The 26,245-nt window shown below is 42.0% G+C and overlaps 1 protein-coding gene across 1 annotated transcript; it reads left to right on the top strand.

Moving 5' to 3' along the window:
* The first annotated feature begins 30 nt into the window (after nucleotides 1-30).
* On the top strand, nucleotides 31-25,225 carry LOC114547253 (coiled-coil domain-containing protein 85C-A). Its single transcript, XM_028566509.1, has 5 exons — nucleotides 31-1,142; nucleotides 20,971-21,050; nucleotides 22,175-22,267; nucleotides 23,700-23,798; nucleotides 24,628-25,225. The coding sequence occupies exons 1-5, from the start codon at nucleotides 488-490 to the stop codon at nucleotides 24,715-24,717; spliced, it is 1,017 nt and encodes a 338-aa protein (XP_028422310.1). The 5' UTR covers nucleotides 31-487; the 3' UTR covers nucleotides 24,718-25,225.
* Nucleotides 25,226-26,245: the final 1,020 nt, after the last annotated feature.

The following is a 26,245-nucleotide window of genomic DNA, read 5'->3' as shown; positions in this document are numbered from 1 at the left end:
CCTTTGTCCCAATTGTAGCCTATTCATACTGCATGCAACAGTAGTCTACGTAGGCTTACTTTGTAAGGGCAGCTGCAGTAACTACATAGGCCTACTACAAGTCAAAAGAAAAGAATGTGATTTGGACCTCAGCCAGTGTTTGAGGAGTCGCTGCAGGTCGATGCTGCTGCCTATAGAGGACACTGTGGTTCTCACACACAATGTCTCCTCCCATGCCGACCGGCTCCAGTATCCAGACTGCGTCTCATCGCGTCTCCGAGATCAACTTCCAACGCTAATGTCACAGAAAGTGGCACAAACGGATATTTGCGTGCTATAATTCGCTGCGGGTGAATTAAAGGCAGCGCAGGCTGATTTGGGCCAGCGGATCTGCCTCTATGTATCCCGGTGTGTAGCCTAATCTGTCATGGATCTGGTTTTCATAATAACTTAGCCGTGCTAGACAGGTTAAAAGAATCTCTGTTTATTAGGACAACATTAAGAGGACATGGACGGGGCGGATGCGAGCCGGCTGTCCGACGAGGACCTGCTGATGCTGGGGAAGGAGGATCTGATTCGGAGGCTGAGGCGGCTGGAGAGCCGCAACATGGACCTGATGCTGGAGCACGGGAACATGATGAAGGACGTGAACCGGAACCTGCAAGTCCACCTCTGCGAGATCCGGAGCCTGAAGGAGGTCAACCAGAGACTACAGGACGATAACCAAGAGCTCCGGGAGCTGTGCTGCTTCCTGGACGATGACCGGCAGAAGGGGAGGAAGGTGTCCCGGGAGTGGCAGCGGTTCGGCCGCTACACGGCCAGCGTCCTGGGGAAAGATGTCGCTCTGTACCAGCAGAGGCTGACCGAGCTGGAGAGCAGTCAGGAGGTGCTGCGGACGGAGAACATGGAGCTGAAGGAAATGGTCCTCATGCTGGATGAGGACAGGAGCGGGGCCGGCTCCCGGAGCTCCATCGACAGCCAGTCCAGCCTGAGCAACCTGAACTGCCCCGTGCCGGTTCGGGACGTCGGGGATGGGAGCAGCACATCCAGCACTGGGAGCGCCGGCAGTCCCGACCACCACAACCACTTACACAAAGCATCTGAGGGAAAGATAGCATCTCTGAGGAGGTCTGTGGACTTCCAGAGTGGAGATGGGCTCAGTGGTAAGTGATTCTCAGGTTTAGTGTTGCTGATGGAGCTCAGAGGAACTGTAACATATCATTCATTTGTAAGTGATAGCCTAACAGCAAACACCAGTTTAGCTGACAATATGGGGGGAAAAGTTGTTCATGTGGAAGACTGAGATTAGGAATTCTCAACTTTTAAAACAGCTTTAGCCTACTTTTGGCATTGAGTATAGGCTACAGGCTGTAACACACACACACACACACACACACACACACACACACACACACACACACACACACACACACACACACACACTGTTTCTGATCTTCATGTACAGATATGAAAGTGTTTTCCACTGATACATCTCATTGAAATGATTGTAATGCAAAACCCAACAGTAGGCCTGTTTCTGCAGGGAGAGCAACAACAACCCAAAGTCAGATTCTTTATATGTGTTGATACAGTACACTACTTGGCCATTAAAGCTGATTCTGATTGTCATTATAAGCGAGTCCATTCTTGACCTCACAAATAGTCAAGTCAGTTTGATTTTATCGAGGTTTGACTAAACAGCCCAGGTCCACTCACTAGCTTTTTCCAGACTTCTAATCACAAAGTCTTCATCAAAAGATGAAGTTTGCTCAGTTGTCATCTAGCCTATATAGATCAGTTGACATTTGTAGCAGTTATGATTTCATCCATAGCTCTACAAGTACAAGATGTTAAAGGTCCCATATTGTAAAATGTGAGATTTCCGTGTCTTCCTATTATAAAGGAGGTTGAGGTGCTAAATAAATATTGTAAAAGTTTAAAAATGCTCAATCCACAGAGAAATGCACACAGCCCGTATTCAGAAACTGTGCCTTCAAACAAGCCTTCAGGACCTCTGTACAGTTGTGATGTCACAACTATAGTATCCAGGAAAAATTTGAACAGACAACTTCTCAGTCCCTCCCCCCTTTCCGCTAAAGCCCAAAACGGTCTCCTAAGCCCCTAAGCTATCTAATATAATTTTAATTTTTATATCATCCACGGCTAGTTTTAATAAGCCTTTTAGGTTTGGTGTACCATAAATGAGTAGTAGGTATGCTGCTTTTGACGTTTTTCAAGAAAATAATGAAAATCTGAGCATTGAAGCTTTAGGGTACAGATATGCGTGTGAAAAAATATAAAATGAAGACATTGAATATAGGCAAATTGTTTTGGACAGTTTCCAAATAAAACCTACATTTTGTTTCCCAAACGTAACATATTTAAAGGTGCTGTAGGCAGGATTGTGAAGATCCAGGACTTAGTCCAAGAATTTGAACATCGACAACTTCCCAGTCCCTCCCCCCTTTCTGCTAAAGCCCAAAACAGTCTCATAAGACCCTCCCCCCACAAGGGAGAATGAATGTGTGTGCATGAGCAGTGATTGACACGCAGTTAAACACCCCCCCTGGCCCTGATTGGTGCATCTGAACAGGGAGCAGTGTGTTTTTGCAAATCACACTACAGGCCGTACGTGCCAAAGAAGCCAGATTTTCTTTTTTTTTTATGACCTGCTTCATGTAGTTCTACTGGAACATAGGGTCAGTTTCAGCAAATATGACAGAAAGTTAGTTTTAGATGCACCTTTAAATATGACTCCCTACTCACTGATCCATGCTACACTCGCTGCTGCTGCTGGCAACGCTTTGCCTCCACCACCCCAGCCTCTCCACCTTCCCAGTTCAGAGTCCTTAAAATGGTTTTCAATATCTTTCTTTTGGCTCACTCTTTTTTTTCTGCATAGCGCTCCCTGTCTTAGTTTAGCATGCTGATTGGCTGGTCCAGGGAGCATTATCAAGAGCGGAGCCATCGGCGCCAAGCGTAACTTTATTTCCATTTGTTGCAATAAATGGTTAAATCTATGACGAGAGTGTTCCTGACATCATTGAGTCCTGAGTTGAATGTTTCAACCATTTATCCATTACTTTTGAATTGTTTAGTCATTACTTTTAGCTATTTATATCTACCATTTATTTATTCATTACTTTTAGCTAACCTTTTAAACTTCTGTGCTTGCATGCTAACTTGTTTTCACTCTTACGTAACTATAGTGTTCAGGTTTTACAGTTGACTATATGTTAATATGTGGATATATTATTTTAATAAATCCTATTTTCTATTTTTTTTTCCAATTAAGCAACTCTGCAATCTTCCCAAGTATCCTCTGGGAATCGTCTAGTTGGGAATCACTGAAATAACCTACTCAATGTCCTGAAAAAAAAGTGTGTATGGCAGTTTTATTTATAAAGCATCATACATAGATACACAGTAAGTGGACCTTGAGTCAAAATTATTTTGTCAAGCTATGATTTTTGAGGTTCAAGAACATAAACAACAACGTAAACATACATTTGTTAATAAAGTTACAGCCTGGATGCAGAACAAAAAAAAAAACTGGTTAATTCCACTTCAAACCTCTGTCGTGACCATGATTTAGAGTTGCTTCTTCCATGCCTGAGGTGGAGTCTTCTAGTCACCTTGTTGTTTGCTCCCGCTCAGACTGAGTGACAGTGTCTGGGCCCGGCTCGGCCTGGTAATTATTCAGCTCATTACGGATGAAGTCAGGTGTAATGAGGATTTAGCACCTCGGTAGCAGCAGAAGGACAGTACTGTAAGCTGCGTCAGCAACTCATCCAGTTCAAAGCACAGCTGGAGGCTGACAGCTGAGGTGCCAGTCAGCTGCATGCTAAGGCTTGTCTCTGGCACATTCCGGCAGATCTCACTTTATGTTTTTATTAGGGCTGCACGATATGAGGAAAACGTCTAACTGCGATTATTTTGACTGATGTTGCGATTGCGATATGATTCACAATATTGGAGGGAATGACCATTTTTGTATCATTGGAATTTTTTTAAATTATAAAAGTTTAAGAAATGCCAATAAACCAGAACCTCCCAGATTGTTGTGTGGACTAGCCAGACCCTCCTCCGCAGCGCCATGGAGGAAGGTCTGGCAAAGCGAGACTATCTCAACATCTGTTAGATGGATTGTCATGATGGTTCCCCTAAGGATGAATTGTAGTAACTTTGGTGATCCTCTGACTTTTCATCTAGACCAGGGGTCTTCAATGTTTTTAAGGCCAAGGACCCCTAACCTGAAAGAGAGATGAGCAGGGACCCCCTACTACATATATTGTATTGAGTTGCATATTAAACTAGGCCTGACATAATGTATAGTGTAACCTTTTATGGTGCCGTACGATACTAAGCTACTATATACATATATCATCATGTTTTAATATCAAACATTCCTGTGGAAGGCACAGTGAATCCATTAGCTTAACTGATGGCTACCATAGAGGCTACCTTACCTATTGGCCAGTTAGCATATCATCAATGTTGTTGAGTTTGTTGCGTTTTTTTTTTTTTACGAATAGGCCGATTGATCTTTTCCAGTAATATGTTAGATTCATGTTAATGTATATTTTCAGCCTATTTTAATTTCAAGGGGGTAAGAACTTTCAAAAAGGTTTTAAAAAAAATCATTTAGCGGCCTCCCTGCAACTGACTCTGAGGACCCCCTAGGGGTCGTGGACCCCTGTTGAGAAATATGAACAAGTTGTAACCTTTTTTTGTCACGTAACAAAATATGCCAAACTTCTCAATGCATAAAATACAGCCCAAAGTTAGAAGAGACTCTGGCCTTTATTTGCAAAAATGAGTGCACCCTGTCTGAGGTCACTTTGACCACTTAGTGCTATAAATCACTCTAACCCTAAAGTGATCAATCCTAATGAGAAAGTCAACATTCTGGGACAAAACCGTAAAACCTTTTAAATCTGTCACAATGTCTGACCTGAGCATTGCAGAGATTGCTCCAACAGCTGTGGCTCTCTTTGATGTGTGTATGCGGTGGTATGCGTATGCCCAAAACACACCAATGATTAATTAAGACACTAAGTACAACCCTTTTGACCCATGCGCCTGGCGCACGGACCCTTTTTTCTGCCGTTAAACTAGCAAAAGTGGATTTGTAAATGCCCTAAACGCACCTGCGCCAGGCGCTTCCCACCGTGCGCTTAGATCATTAAAATAGGGCCCCTAAATGTACAGAGTCGAGCACAGCCACCATGGAGATAAGACTCAGATTGACCCTTGTGATAAGAGCCAGAGCATCCAGATCAGATAGTCCTCCAGCACCAGTTTCTCTTTCCCACCGTGGGCACATTCAGGCCTGGTTTCAACGCCTGTAGAGACTTGGTGGGTGCATATTTGTACCTTAAAGTAACACTATGTAACTTTTAGCTGCAGCTGTAGTTCCAATGAGACAACCTGTAGGGGGACTGTCCCCCTCATTGGAACTACAACTTGCGTCGGGTAGCATGAGTTGTAGTTTCAATGAGACAACCTGTAGGGCTAAAAGTTACATAGTGTTGCTTTAACATGTCCTTTTTTTCTTTAACCAGTTTTAGTGCAATATATCATCAAATATCATACAATAACTGTATCTCAAATTCTAGTGTGCCTCCTATACTTTCCAAAGATATAAAACATGTCAGGCTGGATTTGGGGGAAATTTATATAAAATGTTGCACAAGTCATTTAGGATTTTTCCAATAGATGTAATGGTGCTTCACTAAATTACATGGTGCCCTAGAGTTTGAATATTTTACTTGGCATAGGCAACATATAATGAAGGGTTTGAACAAGCACATAGAGAATATCTGTGTTATACTGTTACAGTGTTGAAAGTGTAAGGGATCAATCACAAATTACATAATACATAATGTGGGTACTACGTCAGAGGAACAGTTCAACATTTTGGGAAATATGCTTACTTAGTTAGATGACAAGATCGATGTCACTCTCGTGTCTGTGTGCTTAATATGAATAGATAAGATAGGATAAAACTTGAAATATCCCAAGGGACATTGCTGTTCAAGCATTTGCAAGACAAAGTTGTAAAAGTGCAAATATACAAAAGACTAAGACAACATAACAGTAGGTGAAACATATAAAATACTAGTAACAGTGAGGTGCAATCCAAATATATATCCAATGCTAAAAACAGGATTATGGAGTCAAGAAACTCTGAGTGACATTACTAAATTACATTTTATTTAAGGGAACAATATCAGCAACATGACACCTTATGTTAACTATGCCGAGGTACAAAAATGTTAACCCTAACCTGTAAGGGTGTGATCCTTAATTTGATGGCATTGTTGTCAATTTGTACAACCGTTGTTCCACATCCTTCCCACCTACTAATGGCTGACCCTCGGCCTCGGTGAACGTTAACACTTATAACTAGAGGTCGACCGATAGTGGATTTTACCGATACCGATAGCTAGTTTGGGCCGTATTTGCCGATAACCGATTAATCGACCGATAGTATTTAGAATTGATACTGGATAAAAACAAACATGACACTCCAAGTAAAACAGTGCTGAACTTTATTATAAAAATAAAAAAAACTGTATTGAACCATGAAAACATGCTAAATGAAATAAATATATAAATATTGATGTCAATAAAAGACATTCATTCAAACTGAAACAAAAAAACAAAAAAAAGCATGTGCTCTCTGTGCAGCGCGCAGTAACACGTGTCGAAAATAAACAACACGAGGCATCAGTGATAGTTTTTATTTCGCCTCTAGAGGCCACTATTGTAATGCATGATGCCAGCAGACCCTTCTCAGCTCTGTGTACTGTGTAATGAATGACAGCGCGCGCTTCTCAGTTGCTCCAGCAACGGACGCAACCAGGTAGGGATTTTGCCAATAATGATAGTTCCACCAATCAACTATCGGTGCCGATTAATCGGCACCGATAAACCGATAAACTTAAACTGTTGAAGTATAAGACTGTGAAAATACGTTATTAGAAAGACTACACACTTCAAAGTCGCGTGGATGACGTCGCGCTGAAGCTACGATGTCTGTGTGTATCGTACCGGGGATGTAACGTTACTCTAATGAGCAGAGCATCTCGCTTGTTCTTTTGCTTATCTGCTGAAAACACTTCAGGTAAGATAACGTTACATGTGTTGTGGAACAGAGCTATGCTAGCTAGCTAACGAGCAAGTTGGTGCTAGGTGACGTAAATTGTGTGAGACGAGAGATGTAGTTCACTGAGAGGTTTCACACAATACTAAGTGGTACTACGACAAACCTACGGCTAACTGAGACTTTCTTCGGTTGAAAAATTCTTTTAAATTGACGAACATCATATTTGTAATCCATGGCTTAATTCAAATGGGATCAAAAAATAATTTGCCTCTCCCCGTTCACTACCGTTTATATTTTTTCCAAATTAAGGTCCACCGGAAGGGGAGGGACTTCGCCTCTCTATGTGTGTGGTTAAAATCTAGGAGGAATCTCACATTCATCAGCTTTTAAAAGGAAAGCATCTACTTCAGTAGAAAATGGTTCAGATGCTACTTCATAAATGTCCCTAACATTGTTGCCACTGCATTATGTGAAGATAATGGTAGAAGTATTAACTCTGTGCAAATAGATTGGAAACCTCTTGAGTTTTTTTCCTCTGAATATTACCCCCCCACACCCGTAATTCAAAAATAATTTGCTTTCATATTTGTATTCTGATAACTGTAGCTACATAAAAAGCTCAGATTTCTCAAATTTCCCATTTACTTCCCCACATATTTTGAAAAGATGAAGCCCCTGAGTGAAAAATCTGGACAGCAGTGGTATCCCAGTGTTGGGATGAACTCTGATGCCTGCAGATTTCAAGCAGATCAGGTACAACTGTAAACAGTAACCTTGGAGAATCTTGCAGGACAGTAAGATGAAGAGCACAGCAGTGTTTTCAAGGAACCAACCAGGTCAGATGAACCCCCCACCAGCATGGCAATCTACCATGTCGTTGTTTATTTAGTCATGCATTTTGTTTTGGGGGGCTAAGTAACATGAAACAGTGGCACAGGTCAATACTCCCCTTAATACTCTGGAACAACCTGGAAGCAGATGTATTCTTTCGGTCAGTGTCAACATCGTTGGTTCCACCAGATTTGGAACCAACCAATAACTAGAAGTTGCTTTTAATTTACTCCTTTTGCTAAAATTGTGCTTAATCCTTAAAAACGCATCATTATAATTAGTCATAACCTTTTAAAAACCTTAGTGTTGTCAAGTTTTTGAATGCTTTTCCCCCCCGGTAAATGTACACTTCTCCGAAGTTCAATTTTTTTCCACAAGTAGCTCATAAAAACAAATATTGTCCTTCCACCAGTTGCAGGTTTGAACTCTTCAAGGGTCCTGTAATTGGGGCTAGCTTACGGACAGCTTCCCAATGGTCCTCTGGGGGCTCGTAACTTCTGCTGTTGGGTGGTGGAGATGAGGCTTAAAGCCATGCGGGAGAACTGGGAAAAGTGAAAAGGCTGCATCTTAATGACTCAAGTTACATACAACCAACTTAGCTATTTTTTTTTTGAGCCATGAATGCATTGTAAGTGCAAATGAAAACTGCTCCACGTGTTTTTATTTGCTGTGATTAAATAGGTTTTGCCTTTAGCAAATCAAAGCCCTGGTCCCTACATATCTAATCTACCCAGATCAGATTTATTTATATAAACGTGGTAGGTCATTTGTTAACATCTGGGTTTTGAGCTGAATGGAAGGTTGAATGACCCTTCACTTCTCCCATGTTTAGAAAGACAGGTATTGACTGTATCTGTGCAAGGCATATATTTGAGTGTGTGTGTGTGTGTGTGTGTGTGTGTGTGTGTGTAAGGGATTTACACCGTGCGATGTAGAGAGAAGCTGTGTTAGGATAATGAAGCAGCATGAAAAGGTCTGTGTCTGTGGCGCTATAAAAAAGTTTAAACTAACTATTTGTACACTGTCTGCAGATGGAAAAGCAAAGCAAAGGAGTGTATGGCAATGGCCATGTATGTAAACAAAATGTTGGCAGACTGTTTTAGAGAAGTCTAATGAATATATATAACATCCAAAGTGGATATTAGGGATTGTAATACATTACCAATAATGGACTCTAATGGAGACAAACCATTCTTCTGATTCCAACTCCCACCGGTCTCTGTGTCGACCTCTCTGTCACTCACTCACACACACACACACACACACTGATTTTTTAAATCTTGTCTACACAATATATTATCTCATTGTGTGCGCACAAGACAAATAACTATCTTTCAGGACTTTCACAACCCTTTAGTGAAATCGAGTGGCTCAACAGTTATAGTGTTTTTCCACAGTGTTGTGGTGCTATGTGTTTATTTGTGTATGTATTGATGAATGTACTGTATGCGTTAAAGGGATTATTCAGATTTTTTCAAGTGGATTTGGAGTAGCAACATTTCTAAAGAGCAGAATTTGGTTGTTTTCAACCAGTTGTTGGCCTCTTCATTCATCAGTAATGCAATCTCTTTTTCTCACTTCAGAGAGCTGCAAAATGTGATATGCACGAGACAGAATAATAGGCTTCAAAAACCTTTAAAACTAAACCCATGTGATTGGACTCATCCCAGACAGGGCAAGGGTGTGTATGTTAGTGTGGGAGTGGAGGGCGGGGCTCTCTGTGCCCTGGCCATCTGTCCGGCAGTATTGTCTGCCGAACAATGGGGTGCAGGGTCTTCAAAGACTCACTTTGCAGAGTGGGAGCCTCACATCAACCCTCCCCCACCCCCTAAAAAAACTCTCTGTCTCTCTCATCCAGTCATATCATTATGTTTGTGTGCTGGACACAACAACAACAATGTGATGAGACGTCTCTGGCTCCGAGACAAGTCAGGGTTAAAGGTCATCTGCCTGAATCTTCCCTGGAATTTTATGCACTGTAATAAATTTCATGTTAGTTTAACTTCGAAATGCAAGTTCCCCTGCTGCCTTGAAAATCGAAGTTCACTCAACTTGAAGACTGCCTTTGTTTCAACTTAGAAATTAAAGTTAATGAGGTTGATGTAACTACAGTGTTCTAGTTTTGTTAAAGTTGTTCTTTTAGTTGATTTAACTTGGTATTACTTGGTTTAACTTCATACTTTAAGTTAAAAGAAATCATTTATTTTCTTTAATAATGCAAGAAACCTTCCTTGCTTAGTATAACAGACATACCTTTCTGCTTTATTTCAACTCACACTTTCAAGTTAAAATAACATAACCACATTTATCAGATATAGCAGAGATATTGTGGGTGCTTGGGTGGGGCCACCCCAGGGCCCCGTGCAAAATAGCAGCCTCTCTGCTGATCTTGTGTCACTTGACATAAAATGGCCACCAGCAAAATGACACACTGCAGATTAATGGCTGAAGGAGGCCTATTACTGCTCAATGTCTAACACCGTAATACTCCACCTCTTATCAAACCTAACAGTCACTTAACTCATGGTTACAAATGTAAACCAGCACAACAATGAAAATTACCAGGCAACAAAACACTACATTCTAAACACACATTTAATAAACGGAATTCATAAAGTTACATTTGTATTTCGAACAAACTGCAAACTTTTCAGCAAATTTGAACAAAACTCTATTTACCGCCTTGCATCATGGGAATTGGCCAACCAATGAACCAGTTGCAGTCCTGACTGCAATTGGTTGATAACTTAACTTACATACCTAAGTTCAATCAACACATACATTTTTTTTAAATAGTCAACCCAACAAATAAATGCAAGTTTAACTTTCAAAAACTCAAAGTTGAGTTCAAAATCGACAACTTGTATAAGCTCGTTCAGTTAAAAATAAGAAATAAGTGGACATAACTAAATGGGTCTGTAATATTTTACAGTGTGGTGGCCATATCTCATGATGGTTTATAGAGGTTCTTTCAGCTGTAGTCTGGACTCACTTTTTTATTTCATGACAGCCATAGCTGATATATAATTTACACATGCATATTTGGGGTAATAAGCACCAAGATGGAAAAATAGAGCAAATTAAATTGTTGTAAAACCACTAATGTCAGACTGTTTTTGGAGTTAGTGTTGTAACTTCGGCAGGAAATTGGCTGACATGGAAGGGTTGTCAGCTGATCGAATTTTCCTGGGCCCTCCATAATATAAAAGTTGGCCCGTGTGCTCAGTCTCTCCCTTCAGCCAACATCCACCCTGCATCGCTTCCTTTTTGCTTTAGCAGCGTCAACACCTCCACAGCACCCATGCCAAACATGCTGTCATGGCGAGAGTTATACTTGTTTTTTAACCACGCATTCGCGTAGACTGCTGGCTGCTTCGTTAATGGCATTGTTCACATACTTGCTCATGTTTTTTTAAATTCTTTTTATTAACCGTTTTTGAAATGATCATTCACTTGTCAAATACATTCATATTGTATGTTGGCACAAGAACAGTATTCACAAACAAAAAGGAAAAAAAGAAAAAAGAACAGGACATTAGTGCAATAATACAAAACCATAAAATAAGATAAAGTATACACACATTTGAATACAAACATGAACACACCTAAGCTGTTATAAAATTATAAGATTTGCACAAATTAGTCATTTTGGTTAATTTTGTATTAAAGCTTTAGTGCGTAACTTTTTGATATTAATGAACGTCTGTAACATTCAAACCATTGCCAAATGAGTTGCTACAAAGCTAATTAAGACTATCAGCTCCACACAACTCTCTCTGGATTTCTCAGTATGGCTGTGTTCAGAAAGTTGTGGCGTCCGGTGACTTTCCCGGGGCAGAAACTCGAGTGAAGATAATGACCTCTTCTGAAGAGTCCATGTTTTTTTAATCCTCCGTGTTCTCCTTGGCTACTAGCAACTGCGTGGAGGAAGGGGTGTGGGGGCGGTGCACGGTCACTGAAGCTTGTATCATGTGGACAGTTTTGTTGTCATTACTTAAAAATCATCATGGGGGCGGCAGAAAATATGCAGTATTGCTTAAAGTAGTATTAAACAATCGTGCCTATGTACAACTCATGTTAGTGTAGCATTCCACTAGAGGGCACACCAGAGAACTCAGACTGTATAGGACTTCCCGATTAGTGGATTGGAAAAGGTTGCGGTTTCATTTTCATACAATAATAAGCGTTTGGAGTTAACTATACTTTACAGTTCTGTTCGTCTAATTTGTGAATGGTCATTGACATTTTATTATGGGCCCTTGAAAAGTCATGGAAAAGTTGAACTAGGTGGTCAAAGTTTAGAGGAAACCTCCACTCTAGTCAAACTGATCTCTGTTCTGCTGTGTTCTCGTAACCCTCATCTAATACCTGTTTAGCCCCCAGCTATGACTTTATTAAACCACATATTTCACTATCCCCTCACAAACAACTTCTGAGACTCGCTATAGGAAATGTCTCTAGAACTGGGTATGAATGAATGAACAGACAAACCTTATGGCACATGTTTCCAACCTAAGGCATTCATTCATAAGAAGTAGTTTCACTGACATCAATTAAAACCAGCTTCAGAGCAGAAGCATTAGTTGGTGCTCTACTTCAACCATATTTTAGGTGACGTTAACTGGGCTTCATGCCAAACTGAGCCATCCATCATCCAGAATCAAATGAGAGAAGCTAAGATAGAGTGTGACAAAGAAAGTGATTGATTTCTGTTTGAGATCATGGTCATGTCCTTGAATGTCTCAACTGGTTAAACTGTGCAAGCTCCTCCAAATAATGAAATGCTTCAATGCTGTACATACAGTACGAAGCTCATCTCAGGTGACTGGCCTGTGGGTCTGTTAGGTGTTGACTGACTTAGTTTTACAGACATGCTATACCCTGGCCTGAACTCATTCTTTGCATAGATACACTAACTGTTATTGACACAGATTTTACCTGACCTGGCCTTCTATCTCTCTGCTTTTTACGAGACATATTATGATGGAGTTAGGAGGAAATGCAAACAGCAGACTAACCTGTCAGGTTAGTTTGTGTCAGGCTACATTGTCTGCTGCTCTTTGGGGCCTTATATAACATCTCTAGCTCTAGAGATGGCAATGCTTGTTCCAGACTCAAATATCTCTACAACTATTGGATGGATTGCCATGACATTTAGTACTGACATTCATAGTCCCAAAACAATGAATCATACTGACGTTGGTGAGCCCCTGACTTTTCTTCTCACACCACCAGCAGGTTCATAGTTTAAGCTTACAGTAAAATACTTCTTTATTGACATTTCTTATTATCAGTTTAAAACATGCTTTTATTTTCACAAACAAATGTCTGGTACACTTATGACCGGGGATGCACCTATCTTATCTGCTGGATCGGTATCACATTTTTTTCAGCTGAAGAAAAATCTAAGTTAGTAACAGACAGAGAGAGGAATCCTGGTCATGAAGAGGTTAAATACTGGACCGTGCCAAAGGGTTTTTGGCTGAGTCCCAGGACCAGCTGGGAAAATACGTGGCAGGGAAGCAAAGTTCAGCTGCATCCCCCCTCCCATAATGCTCCCATCCCTCAACAACTAGTTTCAAGGTGTCCTTAAGCACCAATACAAGACTGTGGTTGTAGTGAGCAGCTGTTAATGTGGATGTTTAGCAGGTTGTTGCTGAAAAATGATCATTCTTTATCCATGTTAATTAAGTCTAAAAGATTAAATGATGCCTTAAAATGCCATAAGCCATTCGTTTGAAATCTTGTAGACGGAAGGACACAGACAGGAAGAGTCATAGGGGTGTACTGGATGTGTGCTGACTGACTGTAATTCAAGGATGTCCTCCGTCCTTTGCTTTTTTCCGTCAGCATTGTCCCCTCTTGTGTGTGTGTGTGTGTATATAAGATTTGCCCTGAGGTCAGCACTGTCTGTACCAGTGACTTTGACTGCATCACCCTGCCCATTACCGTATGGCTGGTTAAACTGAACTTGTCCTCGTAGAACAGACTCACTCAGACATTACTGTACCAGACGGTGTGTCACAAACTGAGATCAGTGTGTAAACTTTGAGCTTTAGGGCGTACTCACACTTGGCCTAGTTGAACCATGCCAGATCTCGTTTGACCCTAAAGTCCGGTTCGTTTGACTAGTGTGATCGCACCATGCTGTGCCAGGTACACTAAACTAGGCCTGCTTGAAATAGTTGGGCCAAGGCACGGTTCGGTTGGACTTGGGCACGGTACGCATCAGTTTGATCTCTAGACGGTCTGGTCTATTACCTTATAGATGAACAGGAATTGTAGTCTGCGTGTCCCGCAATGTGTGCTTTGGCCCTCGTTGTTGTATTGCGGTGTGAGTGCAGGTCAGCGGGGATTGGGCAGGGGGGACAATGGTGCTCAGGCACGGTTCAAGGCAACTACATGGTGACGTACCCTGTATGGCTGACCTTCTGAGGATGCTGAGTTAACAAGTAGTGGGACCGTCCATAGCAAAAAGCCTGAAAAGACGGCATCAGGTGTTTGCCACGGTCTGACAGATGCCATTGTCTTACCTTCTGTTAAATCTCCTAGGGAAACACCACTCTTTTACAAAGATTAAGGAAAAATGATTATCCTGCTTGCTGTACCTGGCCAATATCAGATCTCAAGCTCCCTCTTCTGGACGGGACTAAAGGTTCACCACTTTTCTCTGTATTCTCCTGATCACGGGTGTAGTGCTTTTTGTTTTAGTATCTATTACACGAGCTGTGGCTCGTTTCGAACCACTGTTGCTACAGTGGCAGGTTTACATATATAAGTCAACTATAACTATAAACTGAAAGGCTGTTTTGCTGCCTTTTTATCTTTATTAGTGAACAGTTAACTAGAGAGTGAGAAAAAATACTGGAATTTACTGTTCCGTTCAAAGGCTACCGCTTGCAGCTACTGGCAATTTATAATGTTGAACGTTTTCTTTCATGTTACTTAGTGCTTTAGTTGACGTCGTGAATCAGTCAACACACCTTACATGTTTATGGCAACTTTGACCACTGACCACAGATACTCCATTGAAAAATGCTAAGTTGATGTACAAATGATAATGTACTGTACGAGTGACGAATTAAAGCACAGATACAAATCACTGCCACACGGAATAGCTGCACATTTACAGACACAAATCACTCTGCTGGCCCTATCTTGCACCCAGCACAGCGCAAAGCCTGACGCAGTGTCTTTGCTAGTTTAAGACCGACACAGTTGTCAGTTTCCCGTCCGGCGCCCACGTCGTTTAAATAGCAATTGCGCCTTCCCTGGTCTTACAGGGAGGTGTGTTCAGGTGAATTCTGGGCGTATTGCTATCTTGAGGCAGCGGGAAGTGATCGTGCCATGGATCAACAAAAACCTCGTCTAAAGTCAATAGCGCAGCATCTCATTGTTATTTTAACAGCAAATTAGTAAAATGCGCCTAGGCTCGTACACAGCGCGCACACTATGCTATTTACACACACAGGGAAATGCAGCAGAACACAAATTATTATATACTGATTGGTTTATTGCATGTAACGCCCAAAACACACCTATGAATTAATGAAGACACTAAGTACAACCCTTTCGAACCATGCGCCCGGCGCACGGACCCTTCTTTCCGCCGTCAAACTAGCAAAAGTGGATTTGGACACGCCCTTAACGCACCTGAGCCAGGCGCTTCAAGCCTTCACACATTTGTTTGTGAATGCTTATGAGACTGTTTAAACTCCATAGTATTGCACTTCTATCTGATGAACATTCAATTAAATTTGATGTAGTCATAACAAGAAGTTATCTCAGGACACTTTACAGATCGAGTAGGTCTAGACCACACTTTATAATTTACAGAGACCCAACAATCCTCCCCACCCCCAAGAGCACACATGAATTAGTGTTAGTATAATTAATGTCTGGTTCACAAGTTGCGAAGCACTAAAGTCCGGATGTGTATAGACAAGACTTTAAGTGGTTGAATTGCCTGGAGATCAGTCTGGTGCTAAATACAATGCTTTATCTCCTCATCCATCACTCTGTTTTCTAGTTTGATCTCCTCATGCTGGTTGAATAACACGTCGAAGGTTCAAATGACTTACAGAATGAGAGACCGAGAGGGAGAGTATATAGGTATGGAACAATGTGTTCTCTGTTTGATTTAGCAGCTCCACTAACCTACTGCAGCTCGGCTATACGTCATTGAAATGAGCTATAAGTCAACCGTGTGTGTGTGTGTGTGTGTGTGTGTGTGTGTGTGTGTGTGTGTGTGTGTATTTATTCAGTGTAATTGAAATCATTCCTGGACTTTCCTGTCCGAGGACCCGAGGCTCACTGACTGATACATGGCTGCGAGCCAGAGCATGAGCTGCTTTAACAGCTAACAGCAAAATCCTAACGAACCACAGGTGGTAGGAAAAGGAAAGAACGGGTCACAGTTATCTAAATATGAGAAGAGGAAGGTCAGCAAATAGCCCTACTTTTACTACGAAGTACTTTTCAAATGGAGGAAACAGGACTGAATGGTTGTTTGTGGTGTTCTTGAGAATAGCCCTACATGGTACATCAGATGAGTGTAATCTTGTGTGTGGTATTTGATGTGATTGATTCCAGTGTAGACACATATACACATGTACTATGCACTACACTATGTCATGAATTGTTCTTTTCTTTGTGATTTTGCACTGATTTTCATGATCTCCAGAGAATGAATATATATATATATATATATATATATATATACAGTGGGGGAAATAAGTATTTGACCCCTTGCTGATTTTGCAGGTTTGCCAACTTACAAAGAATGCAAAAATCTACAATTTTAATCATATGTACATTCTAACAGTGAAAGACAGAATCCCAAAGAAAATTCCAGAAAATCACATCATATGAATTTATTAAAATTGATAACCATCTGATGAGGAAAAACAAGTATTTGACCCCCTGGACAAACAGCAAGTATTCTGGCTCCTACAAGCCAGTTAGTCTTTCTTTAAGACACAGCCCCAATCCGAACCAATTATCTACATCAAATACACCTCCCTCACCTCGTTACCTGTATAAAAGACACCTGTCAACACCCAAACAACCATCATCCAACTTCACCACCATGGGCAAGACCAAAGAGCTTTCTACGGACATCAGGGACAAGATTGTTGATCTGCACAAGGCTGGGATGGGCTACAAGAGAATCGGAAAGCAACTTGAGAGAAAAAGATCAACTGTCGGTGCAGTTATCAGGAAATGGAAGAAGCACCACACCACCGCCAAACCTCCCTCGGTCTGGGCCTCCACACAAGATCTTGCCTCGTGGGGTGTCCCTGATCATGCGAACGGTGAGGAATCATCCCAAAACCACAAGGGGGGGAACTGATGAATCAACTGAAGGCAGCTGGGACCACAGTTACAAAAGAAACGGTTGGTAACACACTACGCCGTCATGGGTTGAAATCCTGCAGCGCACGCAAGGTCCCCTGCTCAAGAAGAAACATGTACAGGCCCGCATGAAGTTCGCCATTCACCACCTGGACGACTCAGAAGAGGCCTGGAAGAAGGTGATGTGGTCAGATGAGACCAAAATAGAACTTTTCAACTTGTCGTGTTTGGAGGGCAAAGAACACAGAGTACAACCCAAAGAACACCATCCCCACCGTCAAGCATGGTGGTGGCAACATCATGCTTTGGGGGTGCTTTTCAGCCAAGGGGACGGGACAACTCCATCGTATTGAGGGGAGGATGGACGGGGCCATGTATCGTGGAATTCTGGACCGACATGTCCTTCCCTCAGTGAGAGAGCTGAAGATGGGTCGAGGATGGGTGTTTCAGCACGACAACGACCCTAAGCACACCGCCAAAGCAACAAAAGAGTGGCTGAAGAAGAAGCACATCAAGGTTCTGGAGTGGCCTAGCCAGTCTCCAGACCTGAATTCGATTGAAAATCTTTGGAGGGAGCTTAAAATTCGAGTTGCCAGGCGACAACCTCGGAACCTGAATGATTTGGAGGCTGTCTGCAGGGAGGAGTGGGCCAACATCCCTGCCGAAATGTGCACAAACCTTGTCACCAACTATAAAAACCGTTTGACATCTGTGCTGGCCAATAATGGCTTTTCTACAAAATATTAACATGCTGTTTGTCCAGGGGTCAAATACTTGTTTTTCCTCATCAGATGGTTATCAATTTTAATAAATTCATATGATGTGATTTTCTGGAATTTTCTTTGGGATTCTGTCTTTCACTGTTAGAATGTACATATGATTAAAATTGTAGATTTTTGCATTCTTTGTAAGTGGGCAAACCTGCAAAATCAGCAAGGGGTCAAATACTTATTTCCCCACTGTATATATATATATATATATATATATATATATATATATATTTATTTTTTTTTTGGGCATTTTAGGCCTTTATTTGACAGGACAGTTGAAGAAATGAAAGGGGAGAGAAAGGGGGAATGACATGCAGCAAAGGGCCTCAGGTCGGATTTGAACCCGGGCCCGCTGCGTCGAGGAGTAAACCTCTATATATGGGTGCCCGCTCTACCAACTGAGCTATCAACTCCCCTCGCTGCTAAATGGCTACACTCAAACAGGGTCTTGCCCTACTTAAAGCTGCTTTAGTTTGTTCCTAAATGCTTGCTGCTCGCATTTATGCAACCCATCTCCTCCCCAGCTCCACCTTGTCGTGTAGAACGTGGCATAGGCTTCTATGTCATCGTTGCTGCTCTGTTCATAAAGGGGAATAGTTTAGCTCTCCCAGTCTTAAACTGTGTGAGCGTCTCCTAATGCTGCTGCTGCTGCTGCTGCTGCCCTCTGCTGTCATGAGCACCATGAAAGAGCAGAGAGTCGGGGGACTTCTCTTAACAGAGCCATACTGCCAAATTTAATTTGTAATTTATTCAATAAAATGTCCTAAAGCATTTTTATTGTCTGTGTTGTTCTTGACTTTAATAGACCTGACAGAACTTTGGTTTATGACCAAATACTGTCAGGGTTGAGCAGGTTTGGACCCAAATGCAGGAGACCAGTAGGCAGGTTGAGAGAATAAAAGCCAGCTTTAATATCGAAAAGCGGAATCATAAAACAGGCAAGCAATAAAAGGAAATCCAGAAACAATAGTAAGACAAATCACCGAAAGAAACTACACTCCAGGAAAAATAACACTGGGGGCCAGACAAAGGAGCCGACAATCTTACACCGAAACAAGAGAACAACAACAGAACACTAAGGGTGTGTCTCCGGTCCTTAAATTGCATCCACGTTTCCTTCTCTTGCTTTCCTTTCACTGCGTCTTAGTCTTAGTCTGTCCCACTGAGGAAGCATGGGAGGGACGCAAGGAAATCATGGGTTAGAGGAAACAATGAAATGTGTATTTAGAGCGATGAGATGTCCTTTCCTCTGAAGCGTCACATGAATTTGACAGCTGTGTTAACATGCTGATACCTTCTAAACATCAGCTGTTGGCACGCTGACATTGGTGGCTTTGAGGCTGTAAACCTTTAGCCGTGTTGTGTAAATAACTACAAACTTTCCATGAGATCAGATTTCAAGTATTAGATGTGTGAATGTGAATACTTAGTCTTGCAAGTGTGCTTTTCCTCATATTTAACCACACCCAGCCTATAAACTGTATTGTCCAGTGACACACTCAAATATGTGCCAGAAATCCCTTTGTTGTTTAATACTGTTCTGAAAGCAGCTAGTACATTCAGATATCGGTTTGGGAATGAAAGACTACAAAAAGGGCTATTTTAGGATTAAGCGGCTTAACCAGAATATGGTTGGCAAAATCAAAAGGAATTCTCAGCAGTATGTGGGGATAAGCTCGTGCGGGCTGCTAAACATCAGAAGATTGTGGCGTCCGGTGACTTTCCCCGCGTAGAGGCTCGAATGAAGATAATGACCTCTTCTGAAGAGTCCATCGTGTTTTTTTTAATCCTCAGTGTCCTCCTTGGCTACTAGCAACTGCGTGGAGGAGGGGTGGGAGCACGCGCGCAATCACGTAAGGCTGTATCGTGTGGACGCCCCGACAGTTTTGTCATTACTTAGAATACCTCATAGGGGCGACAGAAACTACGCATTATAGCTTTAAATATCTAAACTATAAAGAAAAATTATATTCTTTGAGATACTTTATTAAAAGGTCCCATGTTATGCTTTTTTTCAGGTTTATACTTGTATTTTATTTTTAATAGAATGTGTTTACATGCTTTAATGTTCAAAAAACACTATTTTTCTAATAGTGCCTGTCTGAATACCTGCATTCATCCTCTGTCTGAAACACTCGGTTTTAACGCCTCTTTCTTTAAAAGGACAATTCCGGCGCAAAATGAACCTAGGGGTTAATAACATATGTGTACCGAGTCGACCGTACTCTGGGACATGTTTTAATGCTAATCGAATGTGTATTTAGCTTGAAACAAGCTAGAGCGAACTGGTGATTAGTTGCTAACGCTACCTTTCGGGGCTGAGGGTAAATCGCTATTTTATACCACGTTTTCCAAGATGGCGCCCGCATGTGAAACTGAACGCCACTCTCTTTATTATCTATCTTTTCAATAAACTGTCTGTACACTGTTCTCAATGCTTCGGTTTACATGTAGGGACCCTCATTATGCTACCTTTGAAGTGTGGTGCTATTTTGAGCCTTGTTAGTGGTGTAGAAATAGCGAATTACCCTCTGCCCCGAAAGGTAGTGTTAGCAGCTAATCACCAGTTCGCTCTAGCTTGTTTAAAGCTAAACACACATTCGATTAGCATGAAAACGTGTGCCAGAGAACGGTCAACTCGGTACACATATGTTATTAACCCCTAAATTCATTTTGCATCGCAATTGTCCTTTAACCCCCCATCTCAAAAAAAGCCCAGTCTGCTCACTGTAGCAGCACCTTCTACCTATATATAGTATAGTTGTGACATCACAACCGTACAAAAATCCTTACAGCTCGTTAGAGGCACGGTTTCTGCAAAACAAGCTGTGTGCATTTCTTTGTGGATTATAAATAAAAACTGTTGTATTGAAAATGGTCATTGAAGTTCTATGTGACATTTATAGACTTTCTTTTCTGATTCAGATGAATTAGCCAGCTACGTCAGACAGCTGGAGAACAAGATGAGAATGCTGGAAGATGAAAACAACCAGCTGCTGTCTCAGGTGACTACTGCCACTATCAATGGATGCTCTTATCACTTCACACATCAGTGGCTTTCACTGACACTGATAATAATAATAGTAACTTCAGTTGTATAGCACCTTTCATACATAAAGGCAGGTCAAAGTAATGTCCACACTTCCGGGTTCCCAAGTTAAGTGTAACCACTGCCTTTAGGCAAACATGTATACCCGATCTGCTTAAATGATTATCTTGTATTTCTCTCTCTCTCTCTCTCTCTCTCTCTCTCTCTCTGATTATCTTGTATTTCTCTCTCTCTCTCTCTCTCTCTCTCTCTCTCTCTCTCTCTCTCTCTCTCTCTCTCTCTCTCTCCACGGCCGTCTGAGGTGATGTTTATTCAGACTACTAATTGTGGGCTAAAGCCTGTATCTGTGTTTCACATCTTTGCATTGAACTGAGACCCATCAGAGCGGCGACATTTCTTTCTGAGCCATCTTTTAAACCAAGTCAGATTGTTCACCTTCTGATTAGACTTGCTTCAGTAGCAGTGACTCAGTGACAAACCCCTGTGTGGTTCCTCACAGTGGCTTACACACTTAGCTGTCCTAATCAGATGATTTCTGTCACATATGACATCAGTTCAACCACAGTGTGGTTGCTTTTTTAAGAGTGTGGGACTGAATTGACTTGTTTTGAGATCATATAGTTGCACCAGAATCAATTTGAAATGAGGATAAAAGATGAAGAAAAGAAAAAAAACACACTGGCAGAGAAGTGCTATCAAAAGCACGTTTGTGTCATTATCCAAGTTACGGTATCATTGCTGCGTGTGAACGCACTACAGTGCAGCAGCCGCAGGACATCCTATCTCACCTATTGATAAGTCTATCCGACTGGCAGATTGATCCACTTCTGCTTTCCTGCACACACAGCAGGTCCACTGCACCTCCTGTCGCCATGGTACCTGCCTCAGCAGGGCCGCTGCCTCCTCTCATAGCCTCTCCTGTTGTTCCTCTTCCTGTCTTCTATTGAGTTATCTCTCTTTTTTTTCCATTTCCGTACTGCTGGTTGTTGCTACAGTGTGTTTCTACATTCCATTCATTTCTGCTGGTCTGCTCGGTCAATTATAATGATTGTGATCAGAGGATGCCATCTGTCTCCCCAGGGCGATGCTCAAACCTCCAGCAGTGAGCCCTTCTCCACAGAGCTCTACCTCCCCCCCCGGCTGAAACCAGAAGCTATAGTCCACGCAATGAAGGTAGGTCACAGACCAGCCTGTTTTGAGCAGTTTGAGGCTGTGTAAATGTCTGCTAGTTACCCAGCCTTACGTAGTCATACTCAGATTCTAGTCAGAATATGAGTCTGATACTGCTCCACTGGGCTGTGATTATGGCGCGTGTTTCAAGCGAACCAGGAAAGAAAATGCCTCTGCACTCAATTGGATAGACCTACAACCAATCAGAGCAACGGAGTATGGGACGTATGTTGAGCGACGCATAGTTGTCAACAGAACTCAACTGCACGCACACTGGATAATAAAATAATCTTTGCTGGTGTTGTAAAAAGAATTTAGGGATACACTTACCAACACGATCATCCGTTCAGGATTAGAACGTATACGAGATAGAATGTAAATTAATTCAACCCAAGTGTTCTTTGGTGACATGGTTGATTACGTTACTGTTGATCATCTGTCCATCATCGTATAAAGCCCGCCTTGACAATTTGATTGGCCCGAACAGCTCTGGTTCGAGCATAGTTGCTCAACAACGGATCAAGTCCAGACCGAACTTCCCGACCTCAAATGTTGTGGGCGGGGCTAAGTTCGACTGGCATCCAGGCTACTAGTTAGGTAACTTAGGCTAAATAAAACCAGGCATATACTTAAGCAGGATTTATGGTTGTGCGGAGGCTCCACGTAGAGCTTTCGCCGTAGCCTACGTAAGTAGCCTGAAGTTTATACTTGCGCGTCGTTGTTGTTAGAATAAGAGGGCAGGCATGTATGTGTACCTGGGGGAGTGTGTGTTAGAGCGAGTGAGAGAGTGACAGCGTTTATCTTCGGAGCGAGTACAGACTCTGGAGGCATAGTGAGAGAAATAAAGTGTCTCCCCTGAGCTTTCTGACCAAGGTGGGAAATCTGTAGCAGGAAAAGTTAACCCTCTCCTTGATTTCATGTTGTTTATGGAGAAGGAGAACCAGGAAATGAGTCGGGGGGGAAATGCGACACTGGCAAGCCACGACCGAGAGGATCAATCACAGTTTTTGTGGTCTGCGTTGCCATGACGTGTAGTTACATTTTTTGAGAGGTGCACGTCAGGCTACGGCGTAGGGTCGGTATCTCCAAGTACCTACTGTATGTACGTACCCACCGCGTCGATTTAACGCAGAACCATAAATTGGCCTTTAGGCGAATTATAAATAAAAGAAGCATCACTTCCAGCATTTTCTACTATCCATAAAATGCTCCATCTACAAAACATATGTACATCCTGAAGTATGGTTTTGATAAAAATACATCAACTGCTTGAATGGTTAGGAGAGTACAACACAATAAGGTGTTTCAAATGACATTTTCAGTGGCAGCCGTATTCGAAGAAAGGAGTCCTCGCAGGAGGAATATTTAAAGGAAATGTACATGATGCTATTTTGTTTGGTTGTGTGTGTGTGTGTGTGCGTGTGTGTGTGTGTAGGTGCTGGACGTCCATGAGAAGCTGGACAGGCAGTGCTCACAGGAATATGATGATGATCTTAATGACAAAGAGAAGGCCATTGTTAGAGAGATGTGTAACGTAGGTTCCAATCTGGGCTTTCTTTTTTTCAATAAAAAGCTAAAAGTAAACTGACAGAATGCACCTACGCACAAGTCTATAAATGTCACTACCACACACATGTCAATGTCAAACATGGATTGATAAATATTTTACAATCTCCGATTTCTAGAAATGCAGGTTTTGGTCCACTTCCAAGTCAAATGTGTAGTTTGTCAAGAGTGAGACAGTGATCCAAACACCCTACATGAAATGCAGGGTGTAGGTTTGACAGTTTATTTTACTTGCATACCCTCTAACACAAACCGTAATGAAGGTTTTGAACCACTTAACCAAGTTATATACAATATTCTGCATAACACTATCAAACAGTAGATAAGATGAATAACATTGTAAGTTAAATGTGTACTTCATTGCAAGAATGTGATGAGTGAAATATTAAAACCCAATTTTGTAGATCACTATCCCAAAATTTCAGTCTGATGTATTAGAAAACTTGGGATCCAAACCAGAATTTAAAATGAAGTTATCTGGATTTGAACAAAGCTTGCCCACACAGCACAGTCTTTCTTGTCCTGTATGAGAAATTTAGCTTCCAGCACCAAACAGACTCCACCAGTAAAAATAGATTTGTAATAAAATGTAATTCATCCCAAAGGATTTTTTGTTCTCATTTTTGCCAAAGATGCTCAGTAAAATAAATCCATATCTATAGCATAAGTAGATATATCCTATATACACAAACATAGTACAATTACATGATATGTATGTGGAACAGGAGAGATACAAATTACTGACTGTCACACTTTCGGATGTTATTGTCTGACACTGTGTTGTTTCTCCCTCTCAGGTGGTTTGGAGAAAGCTGGGTGATGCTGCAGGATCCAAGCCTTCAATCCAACAGCAGCTTTTAGGCAACCAGTTTAAAGGGCCTTTATAGTTGTCAGACACCAAGTGAAGCCACCAATGGTTCCAACAATCCTACATTACTAATTTGAACTGGAAGCTTTTCAGCAGCGTGTTTGAAACTGAGTCAAAATGGATATCCAGCTCAGTCAACCAGGACATAAGTACTGAAATGCCAATGCCAGGAGACTGGCCGTCCATTTGTAGCAGATGGACGCAAAATAGCCAATCTCGTAATCTGGGTCACAGACATAGACTCTATGCAGCTTTTTTTAAAGCCTTCGCCCTCATGGAAGCAGAAAATGTAAATGTGGGAAATGTGGCCGAAGCCTGGTTGTAACTCTAACGCAAGCGGCAGCCACATGGCTCAGTGTGACAGTCTGAGACACCGGCCAATCAAGCAAATACAACCAGAAACTCTCACTTTAAGCCTTATTATATCCATCCATCCATTCATCCATCAATCTATCTGCTTCTCTTCCAATGCCGAATCGATACTTTTAAAACGATTCCGATTCCTAAACCGATTCTTGAAAAACTGAAAAATGACATCAAATATGTAATATGTTTACTAGCGATCACATGCAGTGAATGGTTAATATGCTTTTACGTCCGTTTTGGTGAACCCAGAGGGAAAATTTTAAAAGTAGCCTACATTTATGGTAGCTAGCTAACGCTAGACTACAGAGAAAGTGTGATATTTTTACGTCCGTTTCAGAGCGACAGAGGGAAAATATTTCAGTGGACACATTAAGTGGAACCGAAATTTGCGTTGTAATCCGGTCCGATTCCTAACAGTTTGCGTAGGAACCATCCATAGTGGAACCGGGTTTCAGTACCCAACCCTACCAATTAGACATGCCAGGAAATCCTCTAACGGGAGGCAACCAGAAGGCATCCTGATCAAATGCTCAAACTGCCATAACTGCCCCCTTTCAACACAAAAGGAGCAGCGGCTCTACTCTCAGCTCCCTCTGGATGTATGAGCTCCTCACCCTATATATCTCAGGCTGAGCCCAGCCACCCTATGAAGTAAAAACTGAATTATTTCAATCATCCACAGCTCATGACCACAGGTGAGGGTCCGGTACGTTCCCGTACAAAGTCTGCATCACTACTGATGCCGCACTACACCGCCTGCCCATCTCACCCTCCATTTTACCCTCAATTGCGAACAAGATCCAAAGATACTTGAACTCCTTCGCTTGGGGCAATAACTCACTCCCAACCCGGATGGAGCAATCCACCGTTTTCCGGCAGAGAACCACGACCTCAGACTCAAGCGTGATTTATGGTTCTGCAGAGACTCTACGCAGAGCTTTCGCCGTAGCCTACATAAGTGGCCTGAAGTTTATACTTGTGCTTTGGTGTGTGCGTCGATTAGCCTAGAAATCTAGACACACACTAGCGGCAGCAAATTTGATTTGCAGCCAGGGGGGTCTAGGCATCTCTGTTGGCTTGCGAGCTGGAGAAACCAAACTCTGGTCAGGCCAATCACATTGTGTATAGAGTCAGTGGGCGGGGCTTATGGCTGCTGCTGCTGGGAACAGCGGTCTTCTGGA

The sequence above is a fragment of the Perca flavescens genome, chromosome 20 (genome assembly GCF_004354835.1).
Source record: "Perca flavescens isolate YP-PL-M2 chromosome 20, PFLA_1.0, whole genome shotgun sequence".
Taxonomy (NCBI): Eukaryota; Metazoa; Chordata; class Actinopteri; order Perciformes; family Percidae; genus Perca; species Perca flavescens.
This window is presented reverse-complemented; position numbering and strand designations above follow the sequence as displayed.

What these genes read in the sequence shown, in the direction of transcription:
- LOC114547253 (XM_028566509.1), top strand. Translation starts at nt 488, where the DNA reads ATGGACGGGGCGGATGCGAGCCGGCTGTCCGACGAGGACCTGCTGATG. An exon ending in GAGTGGAGATGGGCTCAGTG is followed by an intron (nt 1,143 to 20,970) that starts GTAAGTGATTCT and finishes TTTCTGATTCAG; the next exon opens with ATGAATTAGCCAGCTACGTC. An exon ending in CTATAGTCCACGCAATGAAG is followed by an intron (nt 22,268 to 23,699) that starts GTAGGTCACAGA and finishes GTGTGTGTGTAG; the next exon opens with GTGCTGGACGTCCATGAGAA.